Source organism: Sciurus vulgaris (assembly GCF_902686455.1).
Source record: "Sciurus vulgaris genome assembly, chromosome: 18".
NCBI lineage: Eukaryota > Metazoa > Chordata > Mammalia > Rodentia > Sciuridae > Sciurus > Sciurus vulgaris.
In genome coordinates, this window is record NC_136479.1 from 15806455 (window position 1) to 15822488 (window position 16034).

General features: G+C 36.4%; 2 protein-coding genes across 2 annotated transcripts in view; both read left to right on the forward strand.

Moving 5' to 3' along the window:
* The window catches only part of LOC306649531 (phospholipid-transporting ATPase ABCA3-like), a gene marked incomplete at its 3' end in the record, with an annotated part of 134728 nt that extends 129524 nt beyond the window's left edge, over positions 1 to 5204 (forward strand). The window contains exon 31 of the mRNA XM_079120539.1: positions 5028 to 5204. Coding sequence (XP_078976665.1) covers positions 5028 to 5204 — 177 coding nt within the window. The remainder of the gene's footprint in view (positions 1 to 5027) is intronic.
* The window catches only part of LOC306649241 (phospholipid-transporting ATPase ABCA3-like), a 180787-nt gene continuing 166943 nt past the window's right edge, over positions 2191 to 16034 (forward strand). The window contains exons 1-4 of the mRNA XM_079120034.1: positions 2191 to 2250; positions 11979 to 12684; positions 13004 to 13256; positions 15637 to 15764. Of these exons, the coding sequence (XP_078976160.1) occupies positions 12625 to 12684; positions 13004 to 13256; positions 15637 to 15764 (441 nt within the window). The 5' untranslated portion in view covers positions 2191 to 2250; positions 11979 to 12624. The remainder of the gene's footprint in view (positions 2251 to 11978; positions 12685 to 13003; positions 13257 to 15636; positions 15765 to 16034) is intronic.

Below are 16034 nucleotides of genomic sequence, written 5' to 3' on the forward strand. Positions count from 1 at the left end.
CTCAGTGGTTAAGTGCCCTTGGATTTTAAGTGCCTTGGGGGTTTAATCTCCAGGACAAAAACAAAACAAAACAAAAAAACAACAGTAAAAGTCCTAAAGATTCCACAAACATCCTGCTACTGGTAACAAATTTTTGTAATAATTTCCTGTGTTTCTGGTTGTCCTTTTTAGGTCTTTGTCCTTAAGAATATAGTCTTCTCTTTTAAGAGAGTTAATTTTTGCCTGGGCACATGGATTCATTCAAGGGAGTAAGGCATATTTGAGTAGCTCTTCAGGATTCATGCCCAGATAAGTTCAGTGGGGAACTTCCACATGTAATTTTAATAAGGCCTGCTCAAGCTTTTTATATCTTGAATTGGATAGTGTTAGGTATGAAATATCTAAGTAGCTAATCCCTAGCATTCTTGGTTTTAGCCTAAGTGTAATTTTAGTCCAACCTGCCCTGGATCTCTGACTAGTGATTTCTATGCATGCACAACTTTCTCTCATTATCAATTTAAAAAGACAGAGAAGTAGTTTATTAAGCTATTATTTACATATAGTTTTTTGTCCTAAGATAATTATACTAAGTTTCTGTTTCCTAGGCAAGTGTTCCTCAGCCCTCTTTGGAATATATGTATTTAAGAAGCTCCCCATTTAAATAACCTCTTTATAATCCCTGTATGATATCATCCATACTTACTCCATAGATAAGTAAAAAACAAAAAAGTGCTGTTCTTTAAAAGTACTGAAAAAATAATGCTTCTTACATGCACATGATCTTTGAAAAGAGCTCTTTTTTAAAATTTGTTTTTATGTGGTGCTGAGGATCAAACCCAGTGCCTCACATGTGCTAGGCAAGTGCTCTACCACTGAGCTACAACCCCAGCCCCTGAAAAGGGCTCTTTAAGAGCTTGATAAACAATTCTTATTAACTATTATAACAAAACAGCTACTATTAGTAATGTATCAAGATTAATAAGGACATCAATAAGCCAATAACGACTGATATTGAGTGAGTTGTAATGCCATCACCCTTTAGGCAAAGATCACCATTAACAGAGTCAAACAACTCTGCAACAAGGAGACCACACTGGAACTATGGACATGTTAGTAACTGTTAGGAAGAACTAAGAATATGGATTTAAGATGAATTTGGAGCAAGGGTTTTGCTCTGAATTGAATGCTGTCAAAAAACATAATTCCATGATTATCTTAATATTATCTAAGAGGTAGAAGAAAATAAAGCCAAAGATGTAACTGGGAAAGGGGTGGCATATTTAGCCAAAAAAGGAAGATGTTTGGAGGAATTTTTTTTTTTTTTTTTTTTTTTGGTCATCAGACATATTCATGAAAGTTGCTTTCTGATTTTGTTTTGTTTTTGTCCTGCTTCATCAAAATCAAAGTAGTATGGTGTTCTACTAAATCGTATTCAACAAGAAACCACAAAGGAGTAGCTACAGTTCACACCAGTTCCTAGTAACACCAAAACGAAGGACACGATGTCAGCCCAGTTCCTGACTCTCAAGGGCTACCCTTGTCCTTTCCAGTAACAACAGGAGCATATTTGTAATCAGGCATAAGTGGCCTGATTCCGTTCCCTACTTGGCCAGTGAGCTTACTTACCACATGGAACTCCAGTGGACTCTCATTCTAGAACAAGCGTGTGCAGGTCACTGTGCATGTTGTTCTGGAAGTTCAGTCCTAGGCTCTGAGTTGTTACTGAAACCGTTTTTTCTCCTGTGGTCTACCTCCTGAGGGGAACCCTGGAGAGATGGTGAAGTGTGGGCGCCTTTTGCAGGGTGAAGAAGAGAAGTGTCTGGAGAGTACAGGAAAGGGTGCCTAGGTGAGTCCTTCCAGGGGGTGAAGGCCGCGGGGCAGGGTACATGGACGAAATATGTGAGGCTCGGAATCTCCACAAAGTGTGCTGGGATGAAGGATAGTAGGTATGAACTGTGCTAGGATGACGAGATGCAGTGGGCACACGGGGCTGGAAGAAAAGGGTGGAGCCGAGTGGGGGAGTGGGCACCTGGGTGCAGGTGTAGCCCCGCCCCCACACGTACCTTCGCACCCCGGGCCGGCGCCCGTGCCGTTGATTGGTGCACGCCCCTGAGGCCACGCCCCTAACCGCGCCGGCGCCTTTGATTGGTGCGCGAGACCAAGGCCACGCCCCTGCGGGCGGCTGCGCGACGGCTAGCGGTTGGGGTGGGCGTTGGAGGAGGCGCTGCGCCCCTCAGCGGCGGAGGTGGAGGCGGTTGCGAGGCCTGAGCGGTGAGTGTGCGGGTCGTGGGGGGTCGTTCCTGCTCTTGCGGGAGTGAGTCGCCCTGCCGCTGCTCGGCGACAGCCACGCCGCAGGAGCGGGAACGTGCGTCCTGCACGCAGACAGACGCGCGGCACCGGGCAGAGGAGGCGTCCGCTCTCCGGCCTCGCCTCGGGAGAAGCATCCGTGAAGACGGCGCGCGTTCCAGTTTCAGTTGTGGCGTTGGGTTGGGGAAGGCGAAGGTCTGGAGCGTGTGGACGTTGGCGCGCAGGGAGGTGCGGGACTGTGCGGAGCCCGAGTCGCTCAGCCGCACGTTTCAGGTGTTCACCTTACAGATAGCATGTAATGGGGTTCTCGGGTTCTTGGTACGGATGCCGTCTGGCAAGTGTCGTTTTCGCATTAGAGCAGTTAGACCGCTTTTAGTCGGTATAGGTGATGTCATGCAGTATTTGGATTTAAATTCACCATCATATGATGCATTTCCTATTTGTCCAACCTGTTCTACATTTCTTTTTCTCTCCTATCCTCTATTTTGACTACAGTTTGATTATTTCCTTTTGTCTTAATTGTTAATTTAGTGTTTTCCACTTTTTTTTTTTTTACCCTTACTTTAGTGGTTCTTCAGGAAATCATAACGTGTATTTTATCAAAGTTTAATATTAATTGGAACTTTTACCAGCTAACAGACAATGGAAAGTTCTTAGGACCTCGGCCCCGTTTGTCTGTATTCTGAGTTATTTGCTAATTTTGTCATGTACTGTAAGTCCACATTTAACTTAATCTGTTAGCCATTAATAATTTGCTTTACTTTTGCCTGTTTCACTTTGAATATATCATTACAATCTCTGCTGATTGCCATTTTTTCAGAATCAGTCTAATCATTTAAATGAAAGTCATCGTCTCTGATTTTTCCTTCTTTTGTTTGTGGTGGATGTTTGTTTGCAAGCAGTGTTACTATAATATACTTAAGCGTGGATTTTTCTTTTTTTCATTTATCTTGCTTGGTGTTTATAGGGCTTCTTGAGATTGTGATTTTCTTTCTTTCATTAGTTTCAGAAATTTTCTTACTATTTCCGCTTTCTTTGTTACTTCTCATTTATTCTTTTGCTACTCCAGTTATATATTTGTTAAGTTTTTTACTTTTTCTATCTTTTTGTTTTGTTTTTGTTTTTTGTTTTTTCTCTCTCTGCTTACTTTTGAGTATTTTCTTCTGGTAAAATTTCCAAACCTTTACTTTTCCCTTTAGTTGATTTGAATCTGCAGTTATATCATTCATTGAGGTTAAATTCATTCAGTTATGGCAGTTTTTCATTTTAGAACTTGTTTTGAATTTTTTACATCTGCCTTGCCATTGTCATAGTTTCCAGTTCCCATCTTAAATTATCAGTTCTATTCTCTCCCCCCCCCCCCCCCCCTTCTTGAACATAGCACTTAAAATTCCTTGGAAGTCTCTTGGTTGATAATTTTAACACATGGAATATTTTAAGTGCTTCTATTATTTGTTATTTTTTTCATTTTTTTCATGTGGTCTCATTTTCTTTGTTTTTAGTTATTTTGTGTTATGGGCTAGAGATTGCATTTGAAAATTATTTTTAGGTATAATTTGATCTAATTTTTAATTTCCCTGGAGAGGTTTTTAATTGATTTGTTTGCTTGCTTACTTGCTATACCTGGCACTTCAGTTCAGTTTCAGGGATTAAGATGATTTGGAGCTCTCTTGCATTCTCTGAAATGGCTGGTCTATTCTGGTTTATTTTAACTCTGGACAACCCTAAACAGGGTTCCATCCTCAACCCAGGTCTATGGATTTTTAACTTTGGTCACTCTACTATATGAGGCTATTGAAAGGCCTACTTGGTCTCCTGGTCTCTCAGACCCCTCTTCAAAAGTTGACAGTGATCAAGGGAAGAAAGCTCTCCGTTAGGCCTGTCTCTTCAAATTTCAATCTAGGTATAATCAGCAGAATGTTAATTTGAATAACATCTTTCCTTCCTCCAGATGGATATGTTTTATTACATTTTTCTATCTGCAGATCTCTTGTCATGTCTGCCTTTGCATTCTTAATATTATTATTTGTATTTTCCCTTGATGATTCACCAAATTTGCCTTTTTCACTGCTCTTTCAATTAGCTATAATTTTATTGTTACTCCCTTTTATTTGTTTCATTCATTTATGAATTTAGTTTTATTTTTTCTCCAACTTTATTTGGATTCATCCTATCATTCTTTTTTTAACTCCTTAAATTGAATTATAAGGTCATTGATTTAAGCTTCTTTTGTTTTTTTTCATGTAAGTACTAAAAGATACACATTCTTATCTAAGTATCACATTAGCTATATCCCACAATTTTTTTCAGACATTAGGATTGAACCCATACTAGGTAAGTGCTCTACTGCTGAGCTATACTCCCATCTCCACAAGGGTTTTTATCTAGTATTTTTTATTACCAATTGGTTTTGAGTGTTTTAAATTCCCTATAATTTCTCCTTTAACACATGAATTACTTACAAGTATTCCTTTTTAAATTTCTCAGCCTATAAGAACCATTAACTTATTTTTATGTGCTTCTGCTGTAATGCAATTGTGATCAGATGTCTGCAGCATATAGTGAGAACTTATCTTGTTTAACTGATGGTGAGTTTAATCCATTTCTATTTAATATAATTATTAGGTGAGTTTTCTTGTTCCAGTCCATCTTCTCTTGCTGTATTTCTTTGTGATTTGATAATTTTTGTAGTGATTCACTTTTACTCTTTTCTTTTTTTTTTTTTTTTTTTTTTTTTGCAGTGCTGGATATTGAACCCAGGGCCTTGTGCTTGTGAGGCAAGCACTCTACCAACTGAGCTATCTCACCAGCCCCTATTACACAGAGTTTTTAAAGTTGAAACCAACCTAACTCTAATCACATGTGAAATCTCTACATTTTGGTTGCCCTTTATGTTATTAATATCTTTGTTATTTTAATACTATTATAATATTAATACTGTTTTTATATTGTATATCTATTAACAAATTTTTTTGGTTATGGTAGCTTTATTACTTTTATCTTAGCTTTTAAACTAGAGTTAAAATTGATTTACAATCACTTGGTTGATGGGGGCAATGTCCAGGTAAGGCTAATTGGTGTGGGAGGGGAGCATGTCTTTAGTTTGACAGGGCTTACCTCCATGGTTGGCTTACCTCCATGGTTGCATACACAGAATTGGCCATCACAGGTTGCAGTAGGTAAGCTCACTAGAGGAGCTTTCCCAGCAGATAGGGATAGCAGACTTGGCTCTGCAGTCCGGCAAAGCTACTAAAGGGGCTTTTTAGTCAGGTGATGCCACTGAGGGGGCTTTGTGTTTGGCTTTGCTCTGCAGTTGGGTAAGGCCACTATGGGGTGTGTCCGCAGTCATTCAAAAACAGAGGGCTGTACTTCACCACTGGGTGTGACTGACTGATTTACCTTCATTCTCAGGTAAGGCTACTGACTAGGGCTGTGGTCAGGTAGGACTGAATGGCTTGGCTCCATAGGTAGGTAAGACCACTGGTAAGAGCTGGGAATCCAGCACCAAGACCCTTTCTTTATTCCTACCTCCCTAGGTGGTCTAGCTGTGCTAATTCTATAAATTTTTCACATGAAGCAACACAGAAGTAGGCCTTTCAGACAGTGCCCCAAACATTAGAGAAGGTGAATGTTAGCATCAGTCTCTTTCCACAGAGAAATGGCAGGCCAAGGATATCTTCCTCAGTGCTGCAGTGTCCCACTTTGTGGAACATGGACAAAATTGAACTTTTTTTTTACCCTTTTTACTTTTATTTTTCTTTTTTTGTGCTCTATTGGGGTGCTGTATCTCCTCTCAGTTCTGGAACTCTCAAGAGGGTATTTTCATCCATGGATAGTTGTTTAATCAGTGTTTCTGTTGAGACCAGGGCAGAGGATGTCCTATCCCACCATATTGCTGATGTCACTTCCTTGGCCATTATTTCATTGAATATTCTTTCTTTTAGTCTAGTGGACTCTTGTCATTTTCAGGGTTTTTTTTCAGCTCCTCAAACTGAAGAATTTCATTTTATATATTTTAAAGTTCATTGATCCTTTTTTCTGCATGTTCACACCTTTGTTGGAACCCTCTAGTAAAATTTTCTTTTTGCTTTTATAGTCGTCAGTTCCAAAATTTCTATTAGGTTCTTCTTTATAACTATATTTCTATATTGCTATTCTTTATTTGTTGGGACATCATTGTCCTGTTTCCTTTAGCTCTTTGAACATGTTTAAGACAATAATTTAAAGTCTTTTTTCAAGTTCTATATCTGTGGCTGCCAAAGGCTGCCAAAACAAAGTAGCACAGGCTAGGTGCCTTCAAAACAAAAGTCAGTTTTCTTACAGCTCTAGAGACTGGAAGTTCAAGTTCAAATTGTTGACAGTTGGTTTCTCCTGAGGCCTCTCTCCTTGACTTGCGTATGACCACCTTCTCGCTGTGTCCTGATATGTCTGCTCTGTGCATGCATGTGCCTCATGTCTTTTTTTTTTTTTTTTTTTCATTTCAGAATTCTCTATTTTTTTAAGGACACCAATCAATTGGATTAGGTTCCATCATAACGGACTCATTTTAACACCTAGTTAAAGAATCTGTCTCCAAACATAGTCACATTTTATGTACTGGGGAATTATAGCTTTAATATATGAATTTTATGGGAATACAATTCAGTTCATAATACTTGTTTTTATCTTTAGTTTTGATTCTGAAGGGTTACCCCTGGGTAAATATAAAAATCTTTGGGTCACAGTTCATGTGACTTACAAATCAAAGGTTGTACTTAAGTCCAGTTAGTCAGAATTTTATCCTTTTTGGTGTGAGTATATCTGTGTATGACTTGGAGGTGGTTATCACAGTTCAGGAAGTCTATTTTTTTAATCTACATGCAGTCATGGACTAGTAACTTAGAAGTCCCTCTGTTTGTTCCTAGAGAACATATCCTTGGGTTCTGTTCTCTGTTTTACAGTTCATCAGGGTTGTGTATGATTTTATTAAAAGCCTGGCTTCTTTGGTGGGCCATAGTAACTAATTGTTTAACTGCATTTAATGAGATTGTACTTATTATCTATAATACACATAATAATAAATGCTGGCAAGAATGTAGGGGAAAATGCTACACTCATACATTGTTGGTAGGCTGCAAATTAGTACAGCTATTCTGAAAAACAGTATGGAGATTCCTCAAGAATGCTAGGAATGGAACAACCATATGATCTTGCTATCACATTCCTTTATATTTATCCAAAAGAGCTAAAATCAGCATACTATAGCAATATAGTCATATTAATGTTTATAGCAGCACAATTCACAATAGCCAAATTGTGAAACCAGCCCAAATGTCTGTCAATCGATGACTACATAAAGAAAATGTTTTATATATATACTCAGTGGAGTTTTATGCAACCATAAAGAACAAAGCTGGGTGCAGTGGTGCCTGCCTGTAATCCCAGCACCTAGGGAGGCTGAGGCAGGAGGATCATAAATTCAAAACCGTTTTCAGCAAGACCCTAAGCAACTGAGTGAGACCCTGTCTCAAAATAAAAAATAAAAAGGGACCAGGGCTGTGGCCAATCACCCCTAGGTTTAATCCCCAGTACCAAAAATAAAAAAAAAATTTTTAAATATAAATAAAAAATTTAAACAAAGCAAATTATGTCATTTGCATGAAAATGGATGCAACTGGGGAACATTATGTGGAATGAAATAAACCAAGCTCATAAAGTCTAGGATCATGTATTTTCTCTCATATGTGGATGAGCGAAAAAAGGAAAAAAGGGGGATTTTTATGAAAAGAGGAGGAAGGCCAGTAGAATAGAAGGTGTAGATCAGGGGAAAGAAGAAGGGAAGGAAAGGGGAATTAATGGGCAGTGAATTTGTCCAAATTGTTATGTGCTTACATAAACTTACCATAATGAATTCCACTTTTTTTTATAATTATAATGTAGCTCTCCCTCCAAAGAAGAAAAATTTATTATGCTTAAGCTCTGTGAGCCATTAAGGCTTTTACCTTTTGCCTGTGATGTATCTGTGGCTTGGAAAATGACTTCAGTTGCTCCTCTTATCTTGTTCTAATTGCTCAATATGTTTGTACTCCTATCTTTCTCAATCCCCAACGGCATATGTGATCCCAGGAGGATTCTTTTAACTTTCACTTTTCCTTGGTTCTCTGTATTATTTCTCTTTGCTGGTTCTTTTTCTGTGCACTGTTACTACTGCTATCATGGAGAAACCAGCTCCTTTCTCCATTGTTTTTTGACAACACTCTTAGGCATTAATTTCTCTTTACTCTCTTCCAATTAAAATGTGTCCCCATTGGGCAGAGCTGTGGAGCTCTTCATTCTTATATCCTGCCTCTATCCCGGCATAGAGCCTTGGTACCAGTGCATGAGAACTAAAGATAAAGATAGCAGTATACTTCTCCCAGAGTGGCTGCCTCTGAACAAACATGGGGACTTGGTATCCTCTGGCTCTTTTTTGTCTTGCCCTTCCTGGCATGTATTAGCTGCTCTACCAGAAAGTTTGTGCATTGATCAGGGTAATCGGGACCCCCAGTATTCTCAACCTATAGGGTCTTGGTGGGGTAAGGAAGCCCCAGACCTCATTTCTGTCTGCCTGGAATAGAGCTTTTACAGCATGGATCTGTTGGGAATGAGAAATGCTAGCACTCTTCTCTCATGGAGTGAAACCACTACCACAGAGAGTGGACATTTTAAAAATTGATATTCCTTACCTGAACATCATCAGGACTTGGATGGGATCTATTTTTCTGTTGTATTCATCATCTTAAACTCAGCTAGCATAGAATACAACACATAGGGAATATACAGTGAATACTGTAAGAGAGGATGAATATGTTCATCAGCACTTTGGAGTGTTATAGTGTAAGCACATGAAAACATAATTGTTACTTTCCAGTGATTTCATTTTTCTAAATTTGTTATTGTGATGGTGATGATTTCTTTATTGTTTAAAACATTAGGAATTATTTTATTGAATATTGAAATAGGAAAAATCAGGTCCTGTTAGCATTATTCCATCTTAACTTGGAAAAAATGGAATCAAATCTTACTGATATTTCTCTATTTCCTGGTGTTTTATACCTTATAGAACTTCATTAGATACTAAGTAAATTAATAGAAAAATAGGAACAATACAATTCGCTTTATTTCAAATACATAAGCTTTCTTTTTAAATTAAGTGCATTGTAGTTATACATAGTATTTGGGTTCATTATGATAAAATCATGCATGCATGGATTTTGATTTCCTCCATTAGTTCCTGATACCTTCCCTTCTTTCCCTCCCTTCCTCTCCTCTCTCCCCCTGTTCTCCTTCCTCTACTCTACTGACCTTCCTTTCACTCATTTATTTATTAATTTTTGATTGGTGCTTTATACATAAACATAAAGGTGGAATTTGCTGTGGTATATTTATATATGCACATAGCATGATTTTGTAAAATTCATTCCCCATTTGCTCTCCTTTTCCATCCCTCCTCCCTCCCTCTTGATCTTCTTCTACTCCACTAATTTTCCCTATATCTTTATAATATCTGATCCGCTTTTCTCCTCTTATTTTGCTCTACTGCATATGAGAGGAAACATTTAAACCTTGATTTTCTGAGTTTGGCTTATTTCATTTCATATTACATTCTCCATTTCTATCCATTTATCAGCAAATGCCATTATTTCATTCTTCTTTATGGCTGCATAAAACTTCATTGTGTGTATATATTCCACATTTTCTTAATCCCTTCATCTATTGATATATATTTGAGCTGGTTCCATAAATTGGCTATTATGAATTGTGCTGCCATAAACATTGATGTGACTGTATCACTATAATATGCTGATTTTTTTTTTTTTAGTTCTTTTGGATTAATATCAAGAAGTGTGATAACTGGTTATATGGTGGTTCCATTCCAAGTTTTTTGAGGAATCTCCATACTGTTTTTTTCTACAGTGGTTGTATTCACAGTCCTACCTACCAGTAATGTAAGCGTATACCTTTTCCTCAATATCCTCACCAGCATTTATTATTATTTGTATTCTCCATAATTGCTATTCTGACTGGAGGTGAAATCCTAGTGTAGTTACGATTTGCATTTCCTTGATTGCTAGAGATGTTGAACAGTTTTTCATATATTTGTTGGCGATTTGTGCTGCTGCTTTTGAGAAATGTTTGTTTAGTTATTTTTCCATTTATTGATTTTTGTTCGTTTGGTTTTAGTGTTAGCCTTTTTGAGTTTTTGTATATTCTGAATATTAATTCACTGTCAGAGGAGTAGCTGGCAAAGAATGTATCCTGTTCTGTAAGCTCTCTCTTCATGCTCTTAACCATATCCTTTTCTGTGCAAAAACTTTTTAATTTAATGCCATCCAACTTACTGATTCTTGGTTTAATTTCTTGCATTTTGGAATTCTTGTCGAAAGAAGTTAGTTCTGGTGCCAACATGTTGAAGTGTTGGGCCTGCATTTTCTTCTAGCAGTTGCAGAGTTTCTGGTCTAATTCCTTGGTCTTTGATCCTCTTTGAATTGACTTTTGTGCAAGGTGAGAGATAGGGGTCAATTTTATTCTTCTACATGTGGATATTCAGTTTTCCCAGCACCATTTGTTAAAAAAGACTATTCTTTTTAAAGTATTTTAAAGATATTGATAGACCTTTATTTTATTCATTTATTTATATGTGGTGCTAAGAATCAAACCCAGTGCCTCACACATGCTAGGCAAGCACTTTGTCACTGAGCCACAACTCCAGCTCCTGAAAAAGAGTATTCTTTGAATAGGCCTATTTGAAGTCCTGTATAGCTTCCATATATGAATGGCTGTCTCATTTCTGATACAGGGAAAGTTTTCCATTACACTCTCCTTGAAAATATTTTCCATGCATTTAATATGTATCTCCATGCTCTCTTATTCCAGTAACTCTCAGGCTTGTTCACTTGATGCTGACTCAGAGTTCTTGCATATTCTGATCTTGATCTTTTTTATTTTTTTCCTTTATTGCATACTAAGTATTCAAGTTCATATACCCTGTCATCAAGGACTGAAATTCTGTCATCGAGGGCCAAAATTCTATTTTCTACACCTAATCTTTGGGTGATGCTTTCAAGTGAATTTTTACTCTAATTCTTTGTGTCTTTCATTTCCAGGAGTTATGATTGATTCCTTTTCATTATTTCTATATTGAAATGGTCTTTCATCTCCTGTGTTTGCTCTCATAATTCATTCCTGGCATCTTCTTTTAGTTCACTGAATATTTTAATAATGTTTTTTATACTCTTTCTCTGAAATTTCATCTGCTACCTATCTAGGATTCTTTGGGGGAGTGTAAATTTTGGGGGGAGATTTGTTTGCCTGTTTCTTCATGTTTTCACAGGTCTTGGGCTTGCACATCAATTTATATGGTTTTCTCTTCCTCCTATATGTGAGTCTTGTGTAAAATTATCATTTTTGTTCTGGGACTTCTGTTGTTTTGTATGAATATAGATGTCCATTAGTGGAACCTGAGATTCCCCCTCTGCTTTCTTCCTCCTTGGCTCCTGATTGTTGGTTTTTGTTTCTGTCTTCCCTGTTCTATGTTTTGAAGTATTGTTGAGGTTTGGGAGTGGAGCTAGATCATGTGTGGGGTGAAATTTGTTGTTACTTGGCTGAGTTGTGAGTGTTGCTCAGCAACAGAATCTCTACTCTCTAAACTTGAAGTGTCCCAATCTTTCCAGCCTCTCTTAGATGAAGCAGAGAGCACTAATGTTTAGTCTGAAGATAAATACCTGGTGTCTACTTTGTCATCTGTTAACACTGCCACCTATATTAGAATGATGAGGTCAGTATTTAACATTGGCACTGACAAAAACCTGTGAGCTAGATCAGGCATTCAGTATCAAGTATCTACTACATTGTCCACTGTATCACAACATGAATGGGGTAGGAATTTTATAAACTATGTAATTTTTTCAGAGAGTGAGATTGTAGTTTCTTAAGTAAAAGGAAATAGGGTAGGAAGCCAAGAGAAAGTTTGAAATATTTAAAAAGTGATCAGAGGAGAGGCAGGAGATAGATAGCATATGACTGCTATAAAGGAAGAGGAATAAAAAAATAACGAAAAGTAATAAAATAACAAAATAGAGCAAGAAAAAACAGGGAAAGTTGGCTATTAGTAGGGGAAGGGGCAGTAAGACAGACCAAACCCAAGATATAAACAAACAAATATAAGAGCAGAATAACACAAACCCACATATAATTTTATCCAGAGAAAGAAGTAACTTGTTATTTGTTTGTTGTTCACATTATTAGGTGATTTAACATTAAAAAAAAAAAAAAGCTTTCCTCCATCTCTAGAGTTGAACATATACTCTTTGTAGAAGAATGGATTTGTTGACACTCAACCAGTTTGCTGTACTCCTGTGGAAAAATTTTACCTTAAAGGTAAGTGAAGGTATCCATGGGAATGTTGTCAAATGCCCTTTTGTCACATTTCAGTGTGCGTGCGTGCATGCATGCATGCTCTTTTGAAAAATTAGTTATATAGCTGTGGGTGGCTCTTCCAAATGTATAAAAGTCAATGAATCAATAGTATAGCATACCCTGTAAGAAAGTAGGGGCAGGGAAAGGGATAGTATGACATAGTCCCTAAAGCACTGACTGTTGTAGAGTGAAACTGGAAGAAATTTAATATAACAGAATTTTCATTTGCATTGAACTTTCACTTGTAAGTTAATTAACACCATCTTTTTTCTTCTTCTAGAGGAGGAAACTCATTAATTCAATATTGGAAATCTTTTTAGCATTGGTATTTTCAGTAGTGCTTTTGGTATTTCACACACTTACTGAAATAAAGATTCTTGGGCCTCACAATTTCACTTCTCAACCCATCAGTACTCTGCCTTCTTACATCAGAAATGCCAGCGAATGGGAATTGATTTACATCCCTTCTGATATTGATGTGGTGAAAGAAATCACTGAGAATGTGAAGAGGAATCTAAACATCAGTATAAAAGGTTTGACATTAAAGTTTCCTTTAAAACATTACTGTTTCAAGAGGAGCAAAGCAGTGTGCAAAAGAACAAAGTTGGGGGTATCACACTTCTCACTTTCAAGACTTAAGATTATAAGTAGTGAGGGTAGTGTTGTATTAGTAGAGGGATAGACACACAGATCAATAAAAGAGAATAGAAAATGCGAAGTTGATTTACATTAATATGCCAGAATAATTTTTAATAGTGATGTGAAATAATCCAATGAATGGATAACCTTTTCAACAAATGATGCTGGAATAATTGGATATCAATAGCTAAAACATTGAAAACTCATACATCATGCAAGAATTAACTAAAAATGGATCATCGATCTAAATGTAAAATGATAAAGGCATGTAGAGAAGAACGTAGAAGAAAATCTTTATATCTTAGATATGACACCAAATTCATAATCTACAAAAGAAAAAGATGGGTAACTTGGGCTTCTCTTATATGATACTACTAGTGGTTGCTCTTGAATATTCATACCTTAATTTTGCAGTCTTCTTAAAATGTAATATTTTATCACTTAATGTTTATAGATCTTTTAGTTTCCTTTTTATGTTGTAGTTTTCATTTCCATGTAAATAGAATTCATATTCATATGAATAGAGTTCATAGTTCACATATGTATTTTAAATAAGCTAATGTTTACCAGGGCTGTTTTGTTCCTTAAGTTTCATGTTTTCTTCTGGTATAATTTTACTTCTTTTTAAACTTTTAACAGTTCTTCAGAGCAGGTCTGCTGACAATGAAGCATCTTTCTTTGCCTTCCTCTGTGTATCAGTTTCATTCCTGAAGAATACTTTCAATGCGTATAGAATTCTGGGTTCATAGTCTTTTCTTCCAACATTTAAAAATGTTGCCATTTTTTTTGTGATCACCTTAGTTTCTGAAAAGAAGTAGGTGGTCATTGGAGTTGTTATTTACCCATAGATAACGTATCAGTTCTGTCTTCTTTCAAGATTTTTTTTCTGTTTTTTGAGTTTTCAGAAGTTTGATTATATGTCAAACTGTGGATTACTTTTGGTTCATTTTGTTTAGGATTCACTGAGTGTTGAATCTTCCAAGTTTCTTTCTTTCATTAAGTTTGTGGACTTTTCAACATTGCCTTCTTTTTCCTTTTTAGGGACTATGAGGACATGAATGCTAGACATTTTCTGTTGTTCCATGCGTCCTTGAGGCTCTGTTCAACTTTTTTCCAATCATTTTTCTCTCTCCTTTTTAGATTAAGTAATTTCTACTGATCTGTCTTCATTGACTCCTTCCTTTGTTTTTATCATACATCTGCTGAGCCATCAAATAAGTTTTGCTTTTTTTCTAAAGCACAGTTTGAAGTGCTCTTCACCCCTCTTTTTTCTTTTGAAACAGCTTTATTGAGATATAGTGTAATGCCATATATCTATTTAAAGTGTACAGTTGATTGGCTTTTAGTATAGTCATAATTGGCTGTGCAATACCACAATGAATTTAGAGCATTTTTATCACCCCCAAAAGAAACCCCATACCTTTTAGCCATGAATTCTCAATCTCCCATCTCTAGTAGCATTAGGAAAACACTGATATATTTTCTAATTATAGACCTTTTATATGAATGGAATTATACAGTATACAGTCTTTTAGGTCTGGCTTATTTCATTTAACATCCTGTTTTCAAAGTTTATCCATGTCATTACTTACTTTTTTAAACATTTTTTAGTTGTCAAAGGACCTTCATTTTATTTATTTATATGTGGTGCTGAGGATCAAACCCAGTGCCTCACACTTGCTAGGCAAGCACTCTACCACTAAGCCACAACTTTAGCCCCTCATTATTTATTTTCATCAATGAATAATAATATCTCATTGTATGGATATGTTGCATTTACTTGAATATGTACGTGTTTATTTCTAGTTTCCACATTTTGGCTATTACATATAATACTGAAAAATTGTCCACAAGTTTTATGTGGGCATATGTTTTCATTTCTCTTGGGTGTATCTCTAGGATTGGAAATAAATAGGTTATATGGTGACTTTTTGAGGAACTGCTGAACTGTTATTCAAACTTTCTATACCTTTACGCTCCTGTTCAGTACTATTTGAAGGTTACAGTTTCTCTACATCCTCACCAACAGTTATCCAACCATTTCTGTGGGTGTTTTACTATGTTTTTGATTTTTACTTATCTAAATTTTTATAAATTTTATAAAACCTAAAATTCTGTACCCCAAATATCCACTAGATAATAATAATGCCAATGTTTGAGAAATTTACAGTATTTTGATATACTTCTTTCCTTGTAATGTTAGTATCCAACCTCTCAAATAGGATGGATTATCATATATTTTTATTTAAGTAGACAATTTTTTCCTCCCTATAGTTCGAGGCTTTTCTTCAGAAAGGGAGTTTGAAAAGTACATTCAGTATGATTATGCATCTCAAAAAGTGCTTGCTGCCATTGTTTTTGACTGTGACTTCGAAAACAGCAATGATCCTTTGCCACTTCAGGTAAGAAAATTTATTTAGAGTTTTCCAAATAAATGGTGTTCTCATAATTGTACTTTTAGCTGCTACGGTTTTAGTAAATTAGATATTAAACCTATTTTATAAATGAAGAAATTAACTTTCTCAAGATCATCCTAGTAGTATCTAATAGAACAAGAATATGATTCCAGATATGAGTAACTTCAATAACCTGTTACTCTTAGCCACCGCTGCATTATGATAAGGAAAGAACTGTATCTACCACACTTAAGACCTAAGACTCATGGGAAACTT